The 26,300-nt window shown below is 39.4% G+C and overlaps 1 protein-coding gene across 21 annotated transcripts in view; it reads left to right on the top strand.

Moving 5' to 3' along the window:
- Nucleotides 1–1,136: 1,136 nt before the first annotated feature.
- The window catches only part of kif1b (kinesin family member 1B), a 70,552-nt gene continuing 45,388 nt past the window's right edge, over nucleotides 1,137–26,300 (top strand). For 9 of the 21 annotated variants that reach the window (XM_077514720.1, XM_077514718.1, XM_077514732.1 and 6 more), the window contains exons 1-6: nucleotides 1,146–1,454; nucleotides 2,908–3,064; nucleotides 23,554–23,630; nucleotides 23,747–23,926; nucleotides 24,655–24,723; nucleotides 26,005–26,183. In XM_077514720.1, the coding sequence (XP_077370846.1) occupies nucleotides 2,959–3,064; nucleotides 23,554–23,630; nucleotides 23,747–23,926; nucleotides 24,655–24,723; nucleotides 26,005–26,183 (611 nt within the window). In that variant the 5' untranslated portion in view covers nucleotides 1,146–1,454; nucleotides 2,908–2,958. Of the gene's footprint in view, nucleotides 1,455–2,907; nucleotides 3,065–23,553; nucleotides 23,631–23,746; nucleotides 23,927–24,654; nucleotides 24,724–26,004; nucleotides 26,184–26,300 lie in introns of all 21 variants that reach the window. The other 12 variants (XM_077514713.1, XM_077514719.1, XM_077514715.1 and 9 more) reach the window with 3 other exon arrangements.

Genomic DNA, 26,300 nt, shown 5'->3' with positions numbered 1-26,300 from the left:
TGCGTTTTGATTAAACTTTGCACATACAAGGCTTGTCAAAAACATTTTAGATGGTCCTTGTCCTATTTGACAGTACCCCAACGTGCCAGTACCCCGACGTGCAAGTACCCCAACGTGGCCCGGGTTGCGAGGGCCCTTTATAGCTGCTCGCAGCTCTAGTTATTATTATTTTTAAATGTAGTTTATCCAGCATCAGCCCTTGTTGGCTTCTTGCATTGCCTCTTTGATATTTCGGCTTGCGATTGTGTCCTATTTTGTATGTATGCTTCTTGTTCTGTCAAATGACTTTGCAAATACGTGTTACATAACTAAAATGATGATTGTTTGAGCCTAGCAGGGGTGCCAAACTCATTTTTGCTGTGGTTTGGTTTCCTTCGAGAGGCTGTTATGACTGTGAACCCAAATAAATGTATATTACATATACAGTACACAACAATTTGATAAATGGGCTATTAGTTTTGAAATCAGAGCCCAGTCAAAAGTTAATTTGTATTATTATTTTTTAATTAAAAGGGGGATTGTTAAAAAAAATATATATATGCTTGTAATATCTTAACTCTGCGATTGGCTGGCAACCGGTCCAGGGTGTCCCCCGCCTACTGCCGCCCTAAACCTGCTGAGATAGGCTCCAGCACCCACCGCGACCCTTGTGAGGAGTAAGCGGTCAAGAAAATGGATGGATGGATGGATGGATGGGATATCTTAACTTGTTAAAAGTGACAATTAGCAATTTTTGTATTTTAGCAAGAAAGAGACAAACAATTCGCTTTTGTGGAACACAAAATGATAAGGCGGGACTTGATTTTTGACTTTACTGGAAAGTAGCTCTCAGAGTTAAAGTGTTGTGAAGCACATTTTCGTCCTCGTTATTCGTGCATGGTCCCTACTAAATAAACTGAAACACATTCTGTAAAACTTGAACCCAATTGCTCGCTAGACGGCGATCTTTGTGGTTTCGCGGAGCCAGCCGTGCGGGGAGCGAAGGGAGAGAAATCCTGCAGTGTAGCGTCACTGTATGACAAAAAAAAAAAAAAAGTTACCCACGCCCTTTTCGTGTTTGAAGCTGCCCATTGGCTTGTTTCGCCATTAGTCAACCGAATCTATTCTCTCACTGGTCGAACGAACTGTCATTCATTGCGCTCGTGAAGGAGTTGACGTAATCTGGGTAAATCAAGACACTTTATCAATTCTCCCCGCCTGCCTGCAGATAGACGTCCGCCTTTTCATCTTTACGAGAAAAGAAAGCTCTACAAGAGCTCCTTAGTCACGATTGGAGCTCCACCCGGCGGAGGACACCTCTAGAATGAGTATTTTTCTCGAGAGTGGACTTTGCGACAGTTTCGCCGCTTGCGCATTCTGATAGAAAAACAACACGTTTGACGTCCGCTAGCTTAATCGTTAGTAGTCGCCGCTGCCCTATGGTGTGTGCGCTGCTGGAGTGACAGTCTTCGAAGGTGAGTAAATACAGTAAAGTGCGTCATTTAAAGCCCGAATGTCACCAATAAACGAGGTGGTTATTACTCAGGATTGACCAGGCATTTTATAGGTGGCTTGGCTGGTGATCATTAGCTTGCATTAGCTTGTCCCAGACGGGCGGGTGAGTGGTGGTGTCTCCGTACCGTTAGACCACCTCCCCCCTATTAAAACTTAAACATTCTGCTTTTATTTGCTTAAAAATACATTGAAAGTGGTCGACTTTCTAGATATTTCCACCACCGGATGCGAGTGGCACACATGCTAAATCCTCAGACGTTAACTATGCGCTGCTTAAAAGTACCAGTTAGAAAGAAGGCAACCTAGGATAATAAATAAGGATGTCATGACATTTACATTCATTGCCATTTACTTTACTCCCTCGCTTGTGTTGGGTTCATCGGGGACAATGCGTTCGTGCTGTGCTGCTATAAAAAAAAAAAAACACCCGGCTGCATCCTGTCGCACCATTGAACAAGCAACGGAGGATTAGCTTGCTTGCTTGCTTGCACGCATCTTGTTTTTAATTGGAAACAAGGTCCGAAACCTTTCCCGTATAACGTTTAAAAGGTGCTGGATGCAGAGCCAGGCCTGGCCCTCTGTCCTGCCGTTAGCGCCAAGCAAAGAGGCTGGATTGAATTTCATGGGCGTATGCTTCAACAAGTATGGCTGACTTGCAAGCTTCTGGAAAGTAAAGGTTTGTTTTGGTTGGATGTGTAACGCCATCACTTGATAAAGTTGAATTCTGATGGCTTATGCTGGCTGTATTTGGAATTAGCTTTTGGTAACGACTCTTGTAAAGTTTTTTTTTTTTTTGATTGTTTTGTTTTGTTGTTTTTTGTTTCACTATTCACTGTAGTCAGATGCAGACGCGCGCACACAAACAATATAGCAAAAAAAAAAAAATGCTAATAATGACATTGCAAAAATCTTTAGAATAGCCTATATTAATAGTTTAACCCATAGCCGCCAACGAGACGTGTGTGCTTGTGTGTTTCCTTAATTAATGGCTTAGTCTCTCCGTTGAGATGTTTCACTTGAACATACTTCCTTTGCACCAATTACTAATTTCCTCTTTTCCAGTGCTTGAGGCCACCTTGTGGCATCTTTGAGTGTTATAGAAAGAGCGTGAAAACATGAGTGAATGCTTGAATCACGAATAATAGCGAATAGTTGGAGGTTCACTGTATCAGAAATAATTCTTTGTCTTTTGTTCAGCACTTCCACTATTGCCAAAAGCGATCAGGGTCTTTCTCTGCATCCTCTTGAGAAATGTATCGGCCTGATTTTGCTGCAAAATGACAAGTGTATACTGTAAATGTAAGACAGACATTTGTATTCTTCTTAAACTTTGGTCAGCCATTTTTGTTGAATGTTGTATTTGTCCTGTCATGCCTTCAGGTATTTAATGTGACCATTTTCTTCATCCTCTAGGAGGGAGGGCACACGACACAATTTACTAGGAGACCGTCCCACACCGCAAACATGTCCGGGGCGTCTGTAAAAGTCGCTGTTCGAGTACGACCCTTCAACTCCAGGGAGACGAGCAAGGATTCGAAATGTATCATTCAAATGCAAGGAAACACAACGAGTAAGTCTCTCAACATGTGCACACGTGCATGTATGTCTGCTCTTAAGTTTACATGCAAACATTGCACACATGCACGCAATCAAATCCTCTTTTGTGCAAAACGTTAACTTTAATTTATTATGAGCATTTGTGGGTTTAGGATTGCAAGGGGGGCTGGAGCCAATGCTCTCAGCGGCCACATATAACCCACGAGCCATAGTTTCCGCACCTCTGCACTACTATGTTACCGTCCTTTGGGCCTTTTAGCAGCGAATAGTGAAACAGTTGGGGACAAACAGGCCTGAAGAGAATAAAAAGGCTTACAGGGTGACATTCCTCCTCCTCCTCCTCCTCCTCCTCCTCCTCCTCCTCTGAAGCGGCCTGCATGCCTGAGGAGTTGTGTGTGAGAAATGCTGAGTTGGTTTGTAGCAGGACACCCAGGGGCCACATTGCAGCCTGACTACACCCCCGATTCATCACAGCTTTCAATCCACACTTTCTGTTTGTTCAATGGATACGTGAGTGGCTTTGTGTTTTTTATGGATTGTTATGATTAGTGTCATATCCTTTTTTTTTTTTTTTTTATAGGTGTTTATAGGTAGAGCTGAATGATTGGCCAATGTGCATAAGTCCAGGACTTAACAAGTTTACCAGATGAACACTTTTATTTGCCTGTAAATTTCACAACAAAGCGAAGCTAAGCAAAGTGTTCATGGATTCCACTTAAGAGGAAACTTATGAGGTTGAATATAATCCATTCCAGGAAATAGGGGTGCACCGATCACAATTTTCCGGCCGATCACGATCCCCGATCTTTTAAAAAGTCTGACCTGCCGATCCCGATTATTGCCGATACCGATTTTTTTCATTACAAGCAGCATATACCTTCAGTGTTCCAATCTTGTTTTATAGGAAAACATTGAAAAATATCGGCGAAATAAAAGAAATGGGTCGTTTTAACTGCACGTGAAGTGGTTCTCTCAAATAAAAATGAAAATCCTTTTAATCATCTCAGCAGAAGAGGACAGTGGCTGACTTTTTCAGACCTCTGAGGATGGAGATGAGATTGGTGGAAAAGATCGGCTTATTTTTAAGAGATCGGCCGATTACCGATCTTCCAAAATTAAGAAAATTGGGGCCGATAAATCGGACAGCCGATCGATCGGTGCACCCCTACTAGGAAGGTCCAATTTGTTTGATTAAAAGCGCATTTTCCTATTTTAGCTGATGGAAATAGAAATAAACTATCACAATATTTTTAATAGCTATGTTTATTTTAAGTTGTAAACATAAACTGCCACTGCCTCCTACTCATGTGTAAAAATGTTATCTTAAGTTAATCATGGCTTTATCTGAGAAATTAACACAAGAGAAGGAAGACTTAATCTTTTTTTGGTAAAGCAGCATCCTCTTTAGAAAGACAGACTAAATGCTTAAAAATGTAGGACCAGAATGTGTTTCATGGTCTTGTGATTGAACATGTGTGTTTTTCCGTGACTGTGAGTCATAACGATCGCGATGATGCCAGATTGCACTGAAGTCATACTTCCTCTTCCATCTGAGATACAGTATGAGCTCAAGTCTATCTCATATGAACATTCATTGACCCAGTAAAACCAAGCTAATCTCCCAACTGTGAATTTGTTCTGTCAATCATATCAGACTCATTGGACTAAGCCTACATAAATCTACCCAAGTTTCTCAAAACAGTTATGGCTGACTTGCTTCATCCCCCTGACAAAGAAAGCTTTGTGTGAAATCTAGAGTGCCTGTTCTCTATGTCCTTGGATTTTGTTCTGCCTACATCCTGTTGAGGGTCCGTGGCAGAACTGCAGTGCAATGTGCAGCGTTTTGGTGGCTAGCGTAGTCCTTGCATAGTCCTTTGCTCATCGTCCTAGCGCACAGGCAGATTGCAGAGCAGAAAGGGGTGCTGGCAGGTGGCCACACTCTCACTTCATTGGGACTTCATTGCAGATGGTATGCAGAGAATGCTAACTTATTAGGATGCTGAAAGGCTGAATGAACATAGCTAGTAACACACAAACACACACGCACACGTCTTGATGCATGCTGTCAAAACTTGTAGGGTGAATACAGTGCAATTGATGTACTTGGATTATCTCATTAAGCCCAACTTAGCCTGTACACACAGTTGTATGAACTCCTTCACATTTAAAAAAAAAAAGATAATTATTAATTAGGTCACTGGCGCTGCCAGCAAGACAAATAATGGTTTGGCATCTGATGAACTAGTACATCCATACAGTAAGCAAGGCTTCATAATTTAAATTGTGATTTATGAGGGGTTGGCCCGACGCCAGCTGTTTGCTGAAGCCACATAAATTTCAACAAAGTTGTCAGTAGGAAGCATTTTACCCAGTATTGATCAGGCTGATTTTTGTTGGTATTAGGAAGATTTGTAAAGTAGCAATATTTGTGGCACATTTTGTAATGTGTAACCGTTAGTATTTATACTTTTGGAAATGGTGTTCTCTCGTTTTCCCCTGGATTAGGTTCCAAAAAATACCTGCAATAAATGAAATCCGCAAAGTATTTAACGTTATGTTTTACATTTATTAGAAATGTTTTAAGGCTCTAAAACGCCTCACCACACAGTTTATGCACTTTTCTCAACGAGACATTTACAACTTCTCACATTTCTCTCTCTAAACATTCTCAATGTTCAAACCTTCAAAAATGTTATCAAATAGGTACATTACAGTGAAAATGCATGCAAAATTGCACACACAAAAAAACAAATCTGCGAGACCGCGAAAAGTGAACCGCGTGATAGCGAGGGAACACTGTATTACACTGTGTACTGTACTATTTTCTCAAAAACAAAGCACACTATTCATATCTAAAGTTCTGATGTTACTTTAGTGCAGTAGCTGCACAATTGTACCAATACTAATGGAATATATTTATTTGATATTTAACACAAGTATATGTATTTTTTTTTGGTATTTTATTTTTTATTTTTTGCCTAAAAAGAACAACCTCACAATTGTAGTTAAGTGTTCAACTAAATTTCCTTGATGGTCTAATGAATAGATTAAATTGGATCTTTTTAAACATTATTTTTCAAGGAACGTGAGAATGACTCTGAAAGGTTTACTGAGCCTGATAAAGGTTTCTGGAGAAGTTGCTTAATCAGCATTGTGGAATGAACAGTGCCTCTGTAGGTTACAAACCAGGAGTGCCCTTCATTTTGCCCCTCAGTTGCTTTCACGCAACTAATCAGCTAACTAAACTTCCAGTTATTGCAGCCATTCCAACTCAGAATGCCATCAGATGCAAAGGTTAAAATGATTGAATCGAGCTCCCGAGAGCCAAGGCTGCGTGACATGAAAGTAACATTGATTGGTCAAGCCTCGACAGCTGGACAGACATGGCCTGTTTAATCGAGTTTGTTGGTCATTGTGTAAGTGTTAGACAGATGTGTAGTCGAGATTGTGACACTCCCCTTATTATTGTCTGGCTCTAAGGGCGTATTGTGGGTCTGTTTGTGTCAATAACACTGAAAAATAGACTTTGCATCTTGGAGGCAAAGGCAGGCAGGAAGGATATGCTGCCTCCCTCACTCTGCCTTACTCGCTTGCTCCTCATGCATGGAGGGTTGTCAAGGATCGAATGCTAGCAAATTGATTATTCACTGTTCAGGGAATGTGTCCAAGGCCTTTGCAGGCAGGCAGGCAGGCTGCAAACAAGTAAAGGCCTCTTTGGAGTGGAGACACATTCTCTTACAAAGCAGAACTAATATCATGAGAATAGGATGACGCTTAAACGTTTTGCTTGTGTTTCAAATGGCATCCACAGCCTACCTTCATTAAGGGCCTGATGTTTTCTCATCAGCCGCTATGTTATGTAACTCGTGTTATGTTCCTGGGCTGCAGCATTGCATGCATGCATGTATGGATGGATGGTCAACATATCACACACTCAGTGAAGGCCTGATTGTAGTGTTTGTTGGGGTCACACGTGATTTGCTTGTAATGGTACCACAAATGCTTTACGAAAAGACACCCAACTTTCTGTCTTTGCAATGCATGTTATGTAATACCACCTCTTCAAATGAGCAGACAGTAATTGACAAACTGAATGTCAAAGCTCCAATTAAAATATCACCTATAAACTACAATCCAGATGAGGGTCCTCTCTGAGTGCACTACACTGGATGGTGACATAACCAAATATAACCGTGATTACTTCACCTGAACATGGCGCCGCTTGGTCAGGAATCAGGATCCCTCTTTTGGATACCGTCACAACTATGGCATATCATGATGCTGCTGAACCTCCTGCAGACAGGCCTGATTGACCCCATTAGAAGCAGTAATCCACAGCCTTGCCTCAGGATGCCACGCCCTACCGCCGTAATCCCGGTGACCCTTGTCGGTGTGCGCTGACACTCCAGGGTGTCACATTCCTCATCGCCTCATGCTGGGATTGACTTGGACCAACACACATGTGCCCACATGCACCACTTGGAGAGCGGCTTGACATTTCAGACTGACCTCCTAATGAGGGAGTGGGTGGGGTGGGGGGGTACTGCAGGCAGATGTCTGTGTCTGTTATCAGTGCACGCTATGTGTGTCATAAGACTCTTGAGGCACAAGCATAATTGCATTTTGCTGACTGCTTCTCAATAGGTCATTTATTTTATTCAGTAGCGAGATACATAAAATACTTGTATGACTAAATAGATTGTGCACATAATGACAAATAACCATTCACACCTATGTACAATTTAGAGCAGGGATCCCCACCCACCAGTACTGGTCTGCCGTTAGATAAAAGTAGCCATAGTCAATGGTCAATAAATAGACCTGCATCATTCTGAAATTACATTTATTTATTTATTTTTTTAGTTAAGCAGTTATTGTTCAAAATTTCTTTGTGACAATAACCATTAAAATAAAAGTTTGACGTGTCAGTGGGATACAGGGTTTAGTTGCTAATCAAAATAAAACCTATTGACATTGTTGAAGAGTGGAAACTGAACCATATTATGAGTAATGTTCATTTTTTTTTCTCAGTAGTTCAAGTAGTTTTCCCCATATGTTGGGTGAAACAGTTGAGCCATGCCACATTTTGCTCCCCCTTTTTGGTGTTGTGCTCACTGTCGTTTTGAGCCTGTGATGTCGCTGAATGGATACTGAGTCGGAGCTGACTTGTGAGTGGGGGGAGGGGAGCTAGAGAAGCAGCCACATTAGCAGAGGCGGTGAAAGTCGTGCACAAGCTTTATTCACATGTAGGGTAGCGTGACGCGGCCTCACAGGCCGTCTCGTTGCTTGCCTAAGTTAAAACTGACGCAAATGCATATTTGTACTAGAGATAGACCGATATGCTTTTTTCAGGGCCGATACCGATTCCGATTATCGGTAGTCAAGGAGGCAGATAACCGATATTTGAAGCCGATATTCATTTGCAGTAAAAGTTAAAATGTTGGCACCAAATTTTTGAATAATGCAAACCCTAACCCTTCTTTACAATGGATTCTCACACTGCACTTTTCATTTTACATCCTTCTATCTGCAATAAGACGTTGGTGGCGGGGGGAGTTAAATGTGGGGGCCAATGTGACATTACCTTTTATAGCATTTGGGATACTTGTAGTTTTATTCTATAAATGTTATATTTTTATATTTTGAAGTAATAGGAGGAACCCTGTCATTCAAAATGTGCATCAGCTGTGGCATTACTTATTACTACAGCAAAAAAAAAAAAATTCCATGAGAAAAACTATTCATCCCTGAACACCATACAGTTCTTGTAGACCTTATTATAATTATTGTTATTGTTACCATATAGACAGTTTTGATAAGCTGAGGATCTTAAATCGAGAACAGCAATATCATGCTACTCCTCTCTACAAGAGAACTGTCAAAAGACACTTCATCATGTAGTTTAGTGCCACTTAGGATGTCCCAATCAACGCAGAAAAAGGTAGAGTAAAATAACTTGGTTATAATAATAGTAAGAATAACTTGGTTAAACAGACATTGTTGCGGTGGACCGCTGCCACTTTCTGCTGTTTAATGTGTTTTACACTTATAGACACGTGTGTGTATATGGGCCCACTATTCTCTCACTACTGTACTGTACTGTATCACTTAATGGCACAGATGTACTTGTCTAAATAATAACTGGGCTGCAACATTGCTAATTCACATTAACAAGCACTATCTTAGCTGTCCACATGAATAGTTACTAACACACGAGAAAGTTATACAACACACCAAACATGAGCTCATTATTCAAAGTATGAGGCACGTAACGAAATTACATCACTGAACATTAATTGCAGCCGACTACGGCCGTAGATGTTACATATTAGTGGCATCCATTGAGAGCATAATGTCCCAACTCACAGCAGACATGACGTGAAAAGAGAGACAAAACAAGCAAATGCTTACACTATACTTTAGTGCACTTCTCTACTAATGCCAAACATACGGAAGAGAACACGTTCGTGTAGTTAAACGGTGTTTGAGACACTTAATTAGTTACGGAGCGGACTTTAACGAGGTGCACAACGAGCTGTCAATCAAATCGACGTCGAAGCTTAAGGCACACAATGGCAAACCAGTGCGACAAATAAACACAATATAAAGTAACTAAACGCTATTTAGTGTCACTGTGGCATCTCACTGCATAATAACCGCTATGCAACAAGTAGTGGACGTGACCACAGAATGCAATGTGTGCGTCACGAGAGGTAAATATAATGACATTACTCTACTCTTAACATGGAACTAGACAATATAATAATGACAACTGTTAATATTTGGAACCTTTCTAACAAACATTATTTACTTAAGTGAAAATGTGTGTGATTCCCTCCCCGAGTAGTTCAAGTAGCGAATTAGCTACTGGGTGTTAGCCTACATGCTAAGCTGAACACACCACTGTTAGCTAGCGGGGATTCAATGCAAGGAAATGCAGCTCCATTCATATAGTGCATTTAATACACAACATAATTCAATGTGTTTAGCTTATCATGGTGAAACGATCGGCGGAGTCTCTTCTCTTTTAACTTACCTTCGAAGCATGTGTCTGTCGCGTTGTGTCCGTGGGTGCGTGTGTGACCAGCTACTGTGATACACGGCATACACTACTGATTGGTTCTGGCTCTTGCACGGCTAACCAATCAAATGCTGCTATGGGCGTTACATTGCTGGAGTTGGACTCCATAACAGACAGAGACGCTCTGGGCTGCATTCGAAGCGAAAAGACGGAGTTTTAAATGGATCGCTCATATCGGCCGTCAGATTAATAAAACAGACCGATACCGATATGTACCAATATGTCAAATATCGGCCCCGATTATCGGCCGACCGATTATCGGTCTATCTCTAATTTGTACATTTGAACTCAGAGGATGAAGGGAGTGATGCTGCGGTGTTACTTAGAATCTGCCAATCAGATTCATGATTGGTGGGTGTTTTTCAGGAATTGGTTGTGAAATGTTAAAGGGGATTAAGATGAGTCAGTCTTCGTCATGAAGTCCAGTCCAAATGCAGTTTTATGGCTGGTAGATGTTTGTTTTTGTTTTTTTGTGAAGAATTTTCTATTACAACCTAATAACACAATGCGAAACAACTTTGTTTAAATATCCTTGTAAAGCATTCACTCAGCCGAATGATTGTTAGAGAATGTCTATATGACAAAAGAGTCTTGTATTGTTTCGTGATTTCCTTTTGAGAGGAAATACTTAACAGTGGAATACAAAAGGACAGCATCTAAGTGAATGAACAAGGCTTGTTTATTCATGGGCTTGTATTGTGAGCGCGCTACCATTAAACAAAAGCAGCACTCACTAATTTCTAATCGGATGCTCTGAAGCCCCCGTTTTACCAAACAGTAGAGATTTGACTTTGAAACAATAGAACATGAAATGTAACTTCAGCAGTACCAGGTGACAGATGATGAAGTGATGGGTGGAATGCCGTTCATGATGTTTATATCACAATGTTGGTTGGCATGTAGCACTGTATTGAATCATGTTCCTTTTGTGCCGTTGTTGATTTCTGGGATTTACACTGCATCACCTACAGTCCCCTCCAAAAGTAGTGAAATGGGAAAATCAATAGAGAGAGGCCGATATGCTTTTTTCAGGGCCGATACCGATACCGATTATCGGTAGTCAAGGAGGCAGATAACCGATATTTGAAGCCGATATTCATTTGCTATAAAAGTTAAAATGTTGGCGCCAAATTTTTGAATAATGTAAACCCTAACCGTTCTTTACAATGGATTCTCACACTGCACTTTTCATTTTACATCCTTCCATCTGCAATAAGAAGTTGGTGGCGGGGGGAGTAAAATGTGGGGGCCAATGTGACATTACCTTTTATAGCATTTGGGATACTTGTAGTTTTGTTCTATAAATGTTATATTTTTATATTTTGAAGTAATAGGAGGAACTAGGGGTGTTAAAAAAAATAATCGATTCGGCAATATATCGCGATACTACATCGCGCAATTCTCGAATCGATTCAATAGGCGGCTGAATCGATTATTATTATTATATTTTTTTTAAAAGAGCTCAGAATTGTTCATTCGGTAGTCTTACCGATTCAACGTCTTATCATCATTGCCTTTTTATTTTTATTTTTTTATTTTATTTTATTTTTTATTTTTTGTGTGTGAATCGATTTTTAAACTTCCATTTTTAATGGAAAAATATTCAACAAAACGTCTGACTTCGGGTTAGGATTCACACCTTGAGCATGGAAGAATGTTATATGAACGGAACATTAAGCCTTAATATTTTATTTTAATGCTGTTCAAACATGAAACAGATTACAACCTCTATAAGACTGATTTCAGATAAATAAATAATACATTTTCATATAAATCTTACACTCTACAAGCTTACTGATTAGTATTTTCTAAATTTGAATGAAAAAAAATCGCAACAATCGACTTATAAATTCGTATCGGGATTAATCGGTATCGAATCGAATCGTGACCTGTGAATCGTGATCCGAATCGGATCGTCAGGTACTAGGCAATTCACACCCCTAGGAGGAACCCTGTCATTCAAAATGTGCATCAGCTGTGGCATTACTTATTAACACAGCAAAAAAATAAATAAAAAATTCCATGAGAAAAACTATTCATCCCTGAACACCATACAGTTCTTGTAGACCTTATTATGATTATTGTTATTGTTACCATATAGACAGTATTGATAAGCTTAGGATCTTAAATCGAGAACAGCAATATCATGCTACTCCTCTACAAGAGAACTGTCAAAAGACACTTCATCATGTAGTTTAGTGCCACTTAGGATGTCCCAATCAACGCAGAAAAAGGTAGAGTAAAATAACTTGGTTATAATAATAGTAAGAATAACTTGGTGAAACAGACATTGTTGCGGTGGACTGCTGCCAGTTTCTGCTGTTTAATGTGTTTTACACTTATAGACACGTGTGTGTATATGGGCACACTATTCTCTCACTACTGTACTGTACTGTATCACTTAATGGCACAGATGTACTTGTCTTTATAATAACTGGGCTGCAACATTGCTAATTCACATTAACAAGCACTATCTTAGCTGTCCACATGAATAGTTACTAACACACGAGAAAGTTATACAATACACCAAACATGAGCTCATTATTCAAAGTATGATGCACGTAACGAAATTACATCACTGAACATTAATTGCAGCCGACTACGGCCGTAGATGTTACATATTAGTGGCATCCATTGAGAGCATAATGTCCCAACTGACGGCAGACATGACGTGAAAAGAGAGACAAAACGAGCAAATAAGCACACTATACTTTAGTGCACTTCTCTACTAATGCCAAACATACGGAAGAGAACACGTTCGTGTAGTTAAACGGTGTTTGAGACACTTAATTAGTTACGGAGCGGACTTTAACGAGGTGCACAACGAGCTGTCAATCAAATCGACGTCGAAGCTTAAGGCACACAATGGCAAACCAGTGCGACAAATAAACACAATATAAAGTAACTAAACGCTATTTAGTGTCACTGTGGCATCCAACTGCATAATAACCGCTATGCAACAAGTAGTGGACGTGACCCAGAATGCAATGTGTGCATCACGAGAGGTAAATATAATGACATTACTCTACTCTTAACATGGAACTAGACAATATAATAATGACAACTGTTAATATTTGGAACCTTTCTAACAAACATTGTTTACTTAATTAAGTGAAAATGTGTGTGATTCCCTCCCCGAGTAGTTCAAGTAGCAAATTAGCTACTGGGTGTTAGCCTACATGCTAAGCTGAACACACCACTGTTAGCTAGCGGGGATTCAATGCAAGGCAATGCAGCTCCATTCATATAGTGCATTTAATACACAACATAATTCAATGTGTTTAGCTTATCATGGTGAAAAGTTCGGCGGATTCTCTTCTCTTTTAACTTACCTTCGAAGCATGTGTCTCGCGTTGTGTCCGTGGGTGCGTGTGTGACCGGCTACTGTGATACACGGCATACACTACTGATTGGTTCTGGCTCTTGCACGGCTAACCAATCAAATGCTGCTATGGGCATTACGTTTCTGGAGTTGGACTCCATAACAGACAGACGCGCTCTGGGCTGCATTCGAAGCGAAAAGACGGAGTTTTAAATGGATCCTTTATATCGGCCGTCAGATTAATAAAAGAGGCCGATACCGATATGTACCAATATGTCAAATATCGGCCCGGCCGATTATCGGTCTATCTCTAAAAATCAATTCCTTTGTCTTTACTGTAAACTGAAGACATTTGGGTTCCATATCAAAAGATTGACTAAAGTTCAGAATTCCAACTTTTATTTCATGATATTTACATCTGAATGTGTTTAAAAGCTCAGGACAAAGCACCTTTTGTGTGACTACCCACTTATCAAGTGAGTAAAACAAAAGTATTGCAACAGACATTATTAAATTAAACCGTTATTTGAAGTAAGGGTTTCTTTGCTGTGCTATGGTAAAGTAGCTGGGCCTTTTCCCTCCACATTCAAGAATGCAAATGTGTTTTGTTTTTTTAGTGTGCGCCAAACCAGCACGGTTCTTTTTCCAGACGGTTTTGTTCGCCTTCCTCCCACAGTCTGAGTGCTGAATTCCTAGTGCAACTGCACTTTTATAGTCGAGGCACGGTGAGCTGGGTGGCCACAATGCTCATTCTTTGATACTTGAAAGTTAAATTGGGATAGGGATATAGCACATGAGCAGATAAATGAAAAGGAACACACACATTCCTGTCCAAAAAAATTTATAAAATTTGCTTTCTGATGATAGCTTGGGAATTTTTTTTTCCCCGCACAGATCAGTGTCTTACAGATTTGTTCATGATATCACAGTGCTTACGTAAAGTCAACGCATTTAAAGTGAGACTCAGAGTCTCTGAGTTGCAGCAAGCTGAGGAAATCCAGGTCACTGCTTTTTAAAATGGGCTCCTGTTGTTTGCAGTGAATGCAAGAGCTTTTTACTGTATTTCCATGTCTACTCTGAACGGCACAATATTCACTTGGATTATATGATGCTCTTAAATATGGCACACATTAAATTACATCATAACACTCGGTTCAAATTACTTTGTGTTGTGCATAATATTCACAGCCTGGCATGAGTCAAAGAAATGAAAGAATGGTACTTTAAACCAGTTAAATCAGATGCTAGCATCAGTAGGTTTCAGGGACGTGTGTGCAGTCTGGGCAAGCAGGCAAGGCGGAGCCTCCCTGGTGCAGTTTTCTGGCACTACCTTCTCCTATACCATAGCGATAAGGTTAGGTTAAAATGTAATTGATCCAAAAAGAAATTTGTGACAATAAAATGTTAAACGATTGGAGCGCAACACACTCTTGACTTCCCATCTTTTTGTGAAGAGGCTGATTCTCTCTGGTTTGTATTGCGAGTTCCTGAAGGTCTGTCTTTTGAAATGCCAAATACCAATGTTGTCAGAAGTGATGTTGATGTATTTATCGTCTGTGAGGCCACACCTGCAAACTGGAGAACATCCATCTTGGATAAAGGTTCATGGGCAGCATAAATACTGTTAACTAAAAAGCCATTGTATCTTGTATCATTTAGGTAATAATGCTGAGTTGTAAATGGCAGTTGTGTTCAACAAACACAACTTGGAAGCCAATTTGAGAGTTCATAGTTTCATTTAGGGTTTTCATCAGTCTAGAGCTGTTTAACATCAAAAGTTACGCCTGAGAGGGTTCTTTCATCTCTGTTGTAGTTGTGTTGTTTTTTTTTGTCCCCTGTTTTTTTTTTTTTTTTTAAACCCTGAGTGGAGCCCTGCTGGGTTAGCATGTTTTCTCTCTCTGGTGGTTTCTACAACCCCACCTCCCGTGTTGTGTTTGTGCGGGTCTGCGTGACCTGTTAATATCAAAAGAAGACACAGTATGCAGCAGTTATCAGTGCCTCTGGGTAGTGTGAGCATTGTACAGTATGGTTTGGCAGGGATTGAGGCGGTTTGGTTGGGCAGCTGAAATCTTTCCATTCCTTCCTGTCACTGACAGTCTGTCGGCATGCAAAGCACTAGCTGCCATCTGCTCATGTATAAATAGACAGTGGTCAGATCTGAAACAGCTGGCACATAGGCCAGCACTGCACACTCTACCACTGCTAAAGTAACTTTTTTTTGTTTTTTTTTTTGTTTCATCAGGTCTCCAATTTTCCACTCCTCTGTTTATTGCGAGCAAGTTTTTATTCATGCATAAACCAAAGAAGTCATCACTGACTGACTGATTACCAGGGTTTTTTGTAACTGGTAGATTATGTGGACCAGTCTGCTTCAATACTGGACAAAATGTCTTGGGTCACAACAATCTTTATTGGTTTTTATTACCACTTCACATCACATTGACATAGAAGACTGTCATGTTATTATTCCAGTGTATAAAAAGAATACTTGCCATATTACTGAGGATGTTGGATTAATGTATTGAAATCTACAATTTAAAAATAAATCAATTAATTGATTATTTGCTTTTAAACATTGCCATAGTGGAGTTCTACACAGATGTAGCCCAACTTCCCACAGTTGATGGAATCAATATCCTGTTATTTTTCATTAGACCACAGATGATTAAAACTGATTCAACTACACTTCTGCAGGCAAGTAGTTCCACTCAATTATCGACTTGATTTCTTGAAGACAGTGAATCGACAAGAAACCTAATTCTTAATGATTATATATTTTCTTGTCATTCTTGTCCCTTCTTAAGATTTTTCAATTATTTAAATGTTATATGGAGGCCAAGAAATTAGCCCATGTTATCAATATTTATTAGGGGTGTGAATTGCCTAGTACCTGACGATTCGATCCGTATCACGATTCATAGGTCACGATTCGATTGGATACTGATTAATCCCGATATGAATTTACAAGTCGATTGTTGCGATTTTTTTACCCAAATTTTGAAAATATCATTCAGTAAACTTGTACATGTATACTGTAAGATTTGTATGAAAATATTATTTATTGATCTGAAACTTCAGTCTTATAACTGTGAGCCACTGTATTTAACAAACAGGTTGTAAAAAATTTTTGAACAGCGTTGAAATAAAATATTAAGCCTTAATGTTCCATTAATATAACATTTTTCCATGCTTATGGTGTGAAATTTAGACATTTTGTTGAATATTTTTCCATCAAAAATGGATGTTAAAAAATCGATTCGGCTGCCTATTGAATCGATTCGAGAATTGCGTGCTGTAGTATCGCGATATATTGCCGAATCGATTTTTTTTTAACACCCCTAATATTTATCATTGCTAATTTGCTGCAACAAATGTAATGGCTACTCGAGCATAGTACAGTACTCTGTTAAGTCCTATGTGAAGTTAAGTTAACTTGCAAACCATTTTTTCTTTCATTTTTTTCTTCTTGAATGAGACTGTAGGTGATTCTTAAAAACGGGAGAAGAGTCAATCAATGTGAAAAGCACTATTGTAATGGTGAGAGCTGAGCACATAAAGCCTTGTCATAACAGATTACCTAACATGTTTTGCATTCAACTGCAGTACCCTGTATTCAGTGTATTGTTCTCGACTCTTCCTGTGCTCCCCCCTCCACGCTCTCTGTAGACAAAAGTGACGTGATCAACCTTGTAACGATGGGATGGGGGTGGTCTGTCACAGCTTCATTGTTTCAACAGACGCACATCACAATGCTGTGCACATTGAAAGATGCACCTCATGTCCTTGACTGGACATTGAGGTTCTCTGTAACCAAAGAGCCGACAAAGTTGTTTTGGAAATGTTGTATGTCCGGTGTTGTGGCTGCAGCAAGCTCAGCTGTTTGTCAAATGTTGACCAGCGGTGCTTAGGTACTACTTATAGCTCACAGCTTTGAGTTGCATCCCTTGATAACTCTGTCATCTGTGCTGCAGCCCTGGCAACCGGTACACATCACACACTCTTTCAATGACACTAGATAGACGTCAAGTACTCTGTGGCAACGTGGAACATGTCCCTTGCAGTCTTTATTGCTTATGTTATTTAAGAGCAAACAACCACTAGCATTCTGTTGCCCTTCTCAAACCATCATCTTATGTCAACAGCGTTTTTGTCCTATAATACATGTGCAGATTCTTTTCATAATACACATTAGCAGTATTTTTTTAGGCGCAGCATTAGAGCTGTTAATGGTATGGTATGGATGGCTGTACGTGTAAGGAGTTAGCACGGTTAGGCAGGGTTATGTGGGTTGGTCATGAGACATCCATGAGGATTCGAAAGGGAAAAAAAACAACAAAATGGAATGCATAACGTGCCCCTTATCTGGGCAACAGAGTGCAATAAAATGCAGCCTGCATTTATAAAAATAAAACTTCAGCCTTTTGAAAAGGTAAAGTGTATATAAAATCAAATTAATACAGTTCAAGTTTGACATCTGTGCAAATGCCAAGCAAGTCAGTGCAAGGGTAAAACGAAGCAGCATCCTTTTTTATTTTTATTTTTTATTTTATTATTATTATTATTTTTGACACGCATCCAACGCAGCTATCCTCGGACCTCAGCAACAAAACACAACAATATCCCTAGCGACAAAGTGGCGCAAAAGCTGTCAACTTCATCAAGCAATGCACGGAAATAACGGTTGTTCAGGCAATCCTTCCGCATTGGCAATGAATGCAAATGATTCGGTCCAAGAAACGTTAAATCCTCTGTTCTCCTCAGTTATTTTTCTCTTTTCCCTTTGGGATCCATGGCCCATCATACAGCCGCCGGTTTGTTTACAACAGCCGCCTGCCTAGCATCCCGCCCTGCTGATAGAAACGTGTGTCGCAGGCTATGACGTAAATCTTCGTTGACAGAAATGTTGAAATGTAATATTTATTCCACACATTTTTACAGCAATGGAAAACGTTAAGAATGTTTGTGTCATGTTTGTCCTTCTTCAGAAACCATATTAAAACAAAAAATATATCTCTTCCCCATCTTATTATTATTATTATTATTATTATTATTATTATTATTAATTATTAATTATTATTGTTTTACTATGCTGACTGTTGTTGCACCAAAGCGAGCATTTACAATGCTCATAATACAATACTGCTGGCTGCTAGAGGAAAGAGCATGCAGATGTCAAAAGGGCACTCCACAGCACTGCATGAGAGCCGCATAGATGTTCTTCCAAGGTGAACAATTACATCATCATACAGTTTATATTTACACAGACCCTTTCCAATGGCTGAAAGACAAACGGGCTAATTTTCAAATCTGCATGCACGCACATACGCACCTGCTGCATGTATTTACTTAAATGTTCAGTGTTTAAAAAATAATAATAATAAATTGTTTCCAATCTTTGTGGTCCAGTCTAAGCAAATGCTTTGAGTCCTAACTGGTAGAGGGCAGGACAACTCCCCTTCTGCCCTTTTAAAGTGAATGGCCCGAGCTTTTAGTACCCCATCTGGTGTGCAGAGACCCTCTAACAACTTCATTACTTGGGGCATCTTCACCTGGGCCAGTTTATTGGCCCCATGTTATATGCTAGTGGAGTACAACATTTGCCGGCTATAATCAGCTGAGTGAACTTCTTTTGCTAGCAGGATGTGGTTTAGTTAACGGGTATGCACCTAATCATGAAATGGGAAGCGCACATGAAGCACCAACATCCGGCCTGTCTTATCCTGCTCATCGGGAACAGAAAATCCAGATCAGTGACATTTCCAAGCAAATAAATATTTGACTAGGCCCTCTCTGTAATGGTGTCTGTGCAGTGAATTTATCTCTGCTCAGTGACTCGTCTCATTGTTCATTGCATGCCATGCTTTTATGTAATGTGAGTTAAGTGTTTTTTGGATAATCAGATGCTGACCCAGTTATTTGCTTTTTTAAATCTCAAGACTTGATGTTTACAGCTGTTATTAAACAGCATTGTTATGGTTGTTGCATTATGAAAGTTGTTTTAGGAATTCTTATAGTTTGACCTTTTCAGGAGCTTAATGTCTGACTTTTGAATAAAAATATTTACACTCACTCTTACATAGTCTGCCAGATGTAAGTATTACAATGCTGAAATTGATTGCAGTTATCCTTAAACCTGTGTTCTGTATACTGTCAACTAAACAGCTGTGGGGAAATAGTTGAAGAAACTGAATACAGAGTGCAATGTGCTTCATGCTCCTTCTCTGTGCCAAGTTGAAGTTGTTATGGCAACCAGTAACTGCTTCCGTACCTGTTGCCATGGTTTAGAAAGACGTGTGATGACGGTGTTCATTACACAGCAGACGCGTCTGCCATTTTAAGTCCAGAATGATTTCTCTGCTGGCAATATTTACTTTGAATTGAAAACAGAAATTTGCATTAGCATGCTGGTCTACAGCTTGATGTTAGTGAGTAAGCACCCGTTTTTGTGCATAATCTCACATAGTGAGGTCAAGTTCACCACCATCTGGCTGACTATTCAATGCTAAAATTCAACAGTTTGACAGAAGGAATAGTACAGTAACAGTAGGGAGTTAATCTTCACACCACTTTGTTCAGCTCTCTTTGTTGTGAGCAGATCTTGTCATTATTACACTGCTGTATTTTAGTTTGTATAGTAGTAGCTTTACTTGTGAGAGGCTTCCTAATAGACCGGCAGGACCATGTGGGTGAGACAGATTTCGATGTGCAGAGGAGTGTGGCATTCATGGCTTCTTCAACTAGGATGATTCACCTTCAGGTGATGAGCAGTCTCCTATTATCTGCTTTTTTGAAAAATGTTCTGTCTTCAATAAAACAACAAGACACAACCATTTTTGATTGAGACAGCTCTCATCTTGTATGATAATCAGAAAGACGAGTTGGTCCCTTCATTTTGCTCAACTTTCTGTTTTATGGGTGTTCATTGGCACCAAGTCATTGCCTCTGCTGCCCGTTATTTGCCACTAGCGTAAACTGTTCCACGAAAGGGTAATGGAGGGGCACTGGTCACCAAAACACCCCCACGTTTCTAAATACCCTAGCTCCAATTTCCCATTGGAGGCAGGTTAAAGGTGAACTTTTAGCTTTATTTAGCCACGTGGATCACTGTATCCTCTTTCAGTAACCAATATGGAATCTCCTGCTCTGCCATTGTACCCTAACTTGTCAGTGGACGGGCCATTTACCCAATTTATTTTACAAGGAAAGCTAATGATCAATTCTTAAAATAAATAAATACTGTTGTGTGCATGATCACAACCAGCAGATTAGGACGGTCCTTCTCTGACTATTCTGAGCTATTAGGCAACATATTGCGGCCCAGGAAAGTTGTGCAGTAGCAGATGTAAGAGCTCTGCCATATTATTGTAGTATGATATAAAAACGTCTATCGTTCAATATAACCTTCTGTCGTTTATATTGTTATTTTAGATTTGCGGCCTTCCTTCTACTTAGGGAATCCTGTTTAGTTTCTTTTCCTCCACTTAATAATATGCTTACTGACAATGAATGCATTTTATTTTACCCTAGATATGTGTTTTATGTCATTTTTTATTAATCTTTTATTCATTTGTTTGGGTTGTATAATAAAACATGTTAAATATAAATTGAGACAAGATAAGAGAAAATTGCCATTCATGATGTGTAATTTTAAAATGACACACGACTCAACATTTATTTTCCTTCATTGTATGAGTCTATCCTCGTAGACACAAAGCATTACGCCACTTTATGTCCATAAACCGTGCAATCCATGTGTACATGTTGAGACGTGATAATCATAGTCTGAAAATACTAAAACGTAACTTGAATATTTTGGATTATTAAGGTCGGAAGTGTTACCATATTCATATAACGCTTCTAACATTAATATAATCCAAAATATTTTGTTGTGGGAATGCTTTCCCACATATGTTATTGATTTTTATTCTCCACACTTTTTTTTTGCCATGTAACAACTCCCATATAATACTTTCGATTTACACTTTAAAATTTCAACTTTTCAAAAATTCATGGCTCCCGTGTGTGTGTGTGTGTGTGTGTGTGTGTGTGTGTGTGTGTGTGTATATATATATATATATATATATATATATATATATATATATATCGTCTAATTTCACATTACTTATAGATTCACACAATTTAAAGTTAAATATAAACTTTTCCCTGTTAATTTTCAATGTCCAACTTTCCACACCCACTTCCATACATACAACTTATCATCATTACCACCTATCTGATACTGCTCAGTGGCACAGTTGGTAAAGAACATTGTCCAGTAACCAGGAGGTCGCGGGTTCGAATCTCATCTGTGACTGTACATTGCAAATATATCCATGACCATTATGTTAAGTGATATACATGTAGACCAACTGACTACCATATTAAGAAATGCATTAGAATTTCACTGAAATGATTAAATGTATGCTAGCATTCAGCATCAGTCTCAAAAAGTTGAATAATTTCCGTAATTCCATATTATTTGATATTTTTATATTATTTGGGCTTCTATCTCATAAGCCCCATGAAAACAGGATGTCAAAAAATTTGAATAATGTGAAGAAATCACCATGTATACTTGCCAGTCTTTTGAATGGGAAATAAAAGATGTATGGAAGGATGGATGCTATTTTCAAAACGATATATCAATCTTCAATAGTTGGTTGGATTCCCTTTGCCTTTGCCTTTGGGTCTGGTGGCCCTCATTTTCCTCTTCATAGTACTGTATTACAAGAGGAAAACAGGGGCCACAATATGATAGATTTCCTGTATCGTTTCACAGCATGAGCAGAGGTCGTATAGGTATGTGGGTGCAGCTCAATATCACATAGTTTGTCATGTTGCTTTTGTTTATACAACGGCAACATTAGCTCGACTGCTGATTACAGCGAAGTCATGCACTCCCTCCACCCACAGTCGACACATTCTAAACAATAAATCACATACATCTTTCAAAAATGCATAGTTTTTCTACCCGTACTGTGATTTTGGCTCCTCATTTTGGACTGAAATGCAATGGACTGCTTCTGCAATTGTCACATATTTTGCATGATGAGGCTGTCAGTGTTTCGGTGTCTGAGGACACGTTGTGCTTTTTCTGTCAGCATGTGACCGACGGAGGGCGATACCCAATCCCCTGTCTCTCCACATCTGCTGCATTATTGATAAGCGTGCTGAATCCTCTGAGTACTCTGATGGGGACATCTTGATGTGAAAGCCTCAAAAGTGTCCTTAAGTCAAGGCGCAAGTCGAGGCTTTAATTTGCCTGTTGGCGAAGCTCAGAATTTGTATTACGCTGAAACAATTCTAATTTTGTTGTCACATGACATGAACAAGAACAGCATAAGCATCTAGATGGAGATTTATTTCGCAAAATTGCGATAGTTGCTGTTTGCATTGTTGCTAGGCCCATTATATCTACTCTTTCAAACCTTATTCCCACACATTTGCACATCACTCACCAGATTCAGTGCCCCATTACATTGCCAGCAGATGACACGTTTAATTGAATGGACCAAAATATCAATACCTGCAAATATCCTCCAGTAGAGTCTTAGTTTCAATGTGCTTTCTTTTCTTTTCATCTTGTATTCAGTGTGTGGAAGGCTGTAATAGCTTGCCCGCGGGAAGCAGCAAGCATGGTTGAGAGGTATGAAATGCCAAGCATAGTTGCAGATTCTTGTTCATTAAGAAATGTCTGTGTGGCCATAGGAAACACTCCAGCTGTGCATAAGTGAAGTGTCATCGGGTCTATGGCAGATACAGCAGGTGTAACCCCCAACAGGGTCCAGTAGAGGAAAGCCGTGCTTGGGGTCATTTAAAAGAAGCAGGTGTGCTTCTCGGAAAATAAACTGTATATGTCTGTGTATCGCTGGTGATGGAAGATTTGAGGGATCTCAAGGTTCTAAACTAGCAAACGGACTGAAAGAAGATATTCTGAAAATTGTTGTCAAATACAAGACGTTTCAACAAATTAGCTATAGTATTTTAACATTGTTTCATGATTTTAAACAGGATTGAACATGGCTTGTGTTCTGATCACGTGTTTTGAGCTACAAAACAATGAATGTCGTCATAACACAGTTTTGTTCCTCATCCTCAGCTATTCTCAACCCCAAAGCCCCAAAAGAACCAGCCAAGACCTTCAGTTTTGATTACTCCTACTGGTCCCACACGACGGTGAGTCTAGCTTTTTTTTTTTTTTTTTTAATATTGACTAATAAAGGAAACACACTTTCAGTTTGCTATATTGTGAGTTTAACATTCTATGCATTCTGTCCTTTGTTCCACTGCAGCCGGAAGACCCCTGCTTTGCTGCACAGAACCAAGTGTACAATGACATTGGCAAGGAAATGCTGCAGCACGCCTTTGAGGGCTACAATGTGTGCATTTTTGCATATGGCCAGACTGGAGCTGGCAAATCCTACACCATGATGGGCAAACAGGAGGAGGGCCAGGAAGGAATCATTCCCATGGTTTGTCACTCAACGCTACATAGTCAGGGGTGCACATAAGCGGTGTACTGGTGCGCACATGAGGACTGGAAATTAAATATTACATTCCAATTCAAGTCTGTTACTGTGTTTTTGCGCACTAAGAACTGGTTAGGCCAGCTTCAATTTGAAAAGCTAACAAACCACTATTAGTTAGGATCCAAGAACAGGGCAAATTCCTTTCACTGTGCAGAAAATATAATTGGTGCGTATCATGAGGACCACAGTTGGTGTTGGTGCTATTCTATCTTGTTTTTTTTGTTTGTTTTTTTTTATGTTGTTTTTTTTTTTTTTTTGCTTTTTTAAAAAATGATTAATGAATAATCGCAAGTGGCCGGAGAAATCATTAAATGCAATGGCAATATTTTTAAGGTGACAACACTGTTTGCTCAAAGCGTTGACAAACTGTTTTTTTAGTTTGACTTCATAAAGGCTGCAGAGCCCTACTTTGCACAGATGGGCCTTGTGTTCATCCATGAAGTCGGTTGGTCGTGAAAAAAATGAACATCAAACAACAACCTCTGGATGCTCCTTTGAGAAAATGCCAAAATATTTATGTTCACCCCTGTATATAGTGACAGTGGAGCTACAGATTTTTTTTTTTTTTTTTTTTTTTTTTTTTTTTGTGTATGCTTTATAATAATTTTTGTTTTCTGTAAATACCGTTCCATGGGCTATTTGTATTAAAATGTTGACTATCTCCCTTCCAGCTTTGTGAAGATCTATTTGAGAAAATCAATGAGGATAACAACAAAGAGGAGCTCTCGTATTCTGTAGAGGTAAATCTCGGGCTGCTTTTCCATCTATCATCTTCTTACTCTCTGACGTTGGCTTTTCTTCTTAACTCTTTTGCAATATGAATATGTTAAAATATCTTTGTTTCCTTACAACATTTCTCTTGGGAAATAATTGTAGATTAACATGAAATGGATGATGATGAGTTGGCAGATCTGGGATATTGTGGTATAATGTTCCAAAACTGAGCGACAGGCAGCCTAAAAGCCACATTCAGCTTTGTTATAACACAAACAGAGTTTCTGCATGAGGACATCCTGATATGCTGTGGCTCATTAGAGATTAAAACATCAGCAAAATATCACAGAGTCGGCTTTTGCAAAGCCATAAAAGTTTCAATGAAGTAAGTACCAACATACAATTATGGGATGTTCTATCATCCTGTCTTTAGCCGTTTTCAAATGTCTTTTTAATGAGTTTTGTTTGGATTTGGAAGCTATTTTTTAAAATTGGAAATAAGAAATAGAGAATAAAAAAAAAAAAAGAGAGCGAGAGAGAAACTTTAACTCCACAGGTAATTTTAGAGCTCCGATTTTAATTCCAACGTACATGCCTATCATAGCTATTTTCGTACCCAGTGCAAGTCTTGTGCAAGGCACAGTCTAAATCTGCGCAAGGGCTGGCTTGACTAAGTTTTGGTATTTTCACAGCTCTGTGCAAGCAGGCGCAGTGCGGTGCTTTTGAAAATTTTGTTTTGTGCCGTTGTGGGTGTGAACACAGATGACTTTATTTGCAAGTGGCTCCGCTTAGTGCCTTTTAAATGTGGCGTGCGAAAGTCATGCTGAAAGTCCTTTACAAAAGGAAGAATAAACTGATTTGCTAGTGTCCTGCAGCACATCGAAGCGTGCAAAGTATTTTTTATAAGCAAGACATCCATGGGCGTTTGATATAAAGTTGACTAGGAAAGTCACAGATCTCTGAAGTGGGCACTAGGAGACCGCCTCCAAAGTTGGAAAAGTATTAAGCTGTCGCTGGAATCTGCCTCCAAAATCTGAGAGTCCATTTCGATCATAGTACCTTAACAAACCCACACAGTTTGTTTTTGTTATTATTTTGATAATTAAGAATCCAAAAAGCGAAATTAATGTTTGCTAAACTGATACATTGACGCATTAAACTATTTAACTATTGGTTGAAGGTGTTTTGAACTGTGCTTCTCTTGGAATATTTTGCCAGAAAGTTTGGGGTCTTGGACTTTGGACACTGTACATGAACAACGTATTTGGTTTTGGACAAGGAACTGACTTGTATCCCTTTGTCTGTAGGTCAGTTACATGGAGATCTACTGTGAGCGGGTTCGAGATCTGCTCAATCCCAAGAACAAAGGGAATCTCCGGGTGAGGGAACATCCACTTTTGGGCCCCTACGTAGAGGACCTCTCAAAGCTTGCCGTTACTTCCTATACTGACATCGCTGACCTCATGGATGCGGGCAATAAGGCCAGGTGTGTAATCAAATCAGCAGAATTGTACCTTTTTGAGGAAGGATATAATATAATATATTAGAATATAATAATTAGATGGAATGTTGAAGTTGTTGTATCACTTCCTTATCTTCTTTT

The sequence above is a fragment of the Festucalex cinctus genome, chromosome 2, assembly GCF_051991245.1.
Source record: "Festucalex cinctus isolate MCC-2025b chromosome 2, RoL_Fcin_1.0, whole genome shotgun sequence".
In the NCBI taxonomy this organism is placed as follows: domain Eukaryota; kingdom Metazoa; phylum Chordata; class Actinopteri; order Syngnathiformes; family Syngnathidae; genus Festucalex; species Festucalex cinctus.
The sequence above is the reverse complement of the archived record's forward strand: the minus strand, read 5'-3'. Positions and strand labels throughout refer to the sequence as shown.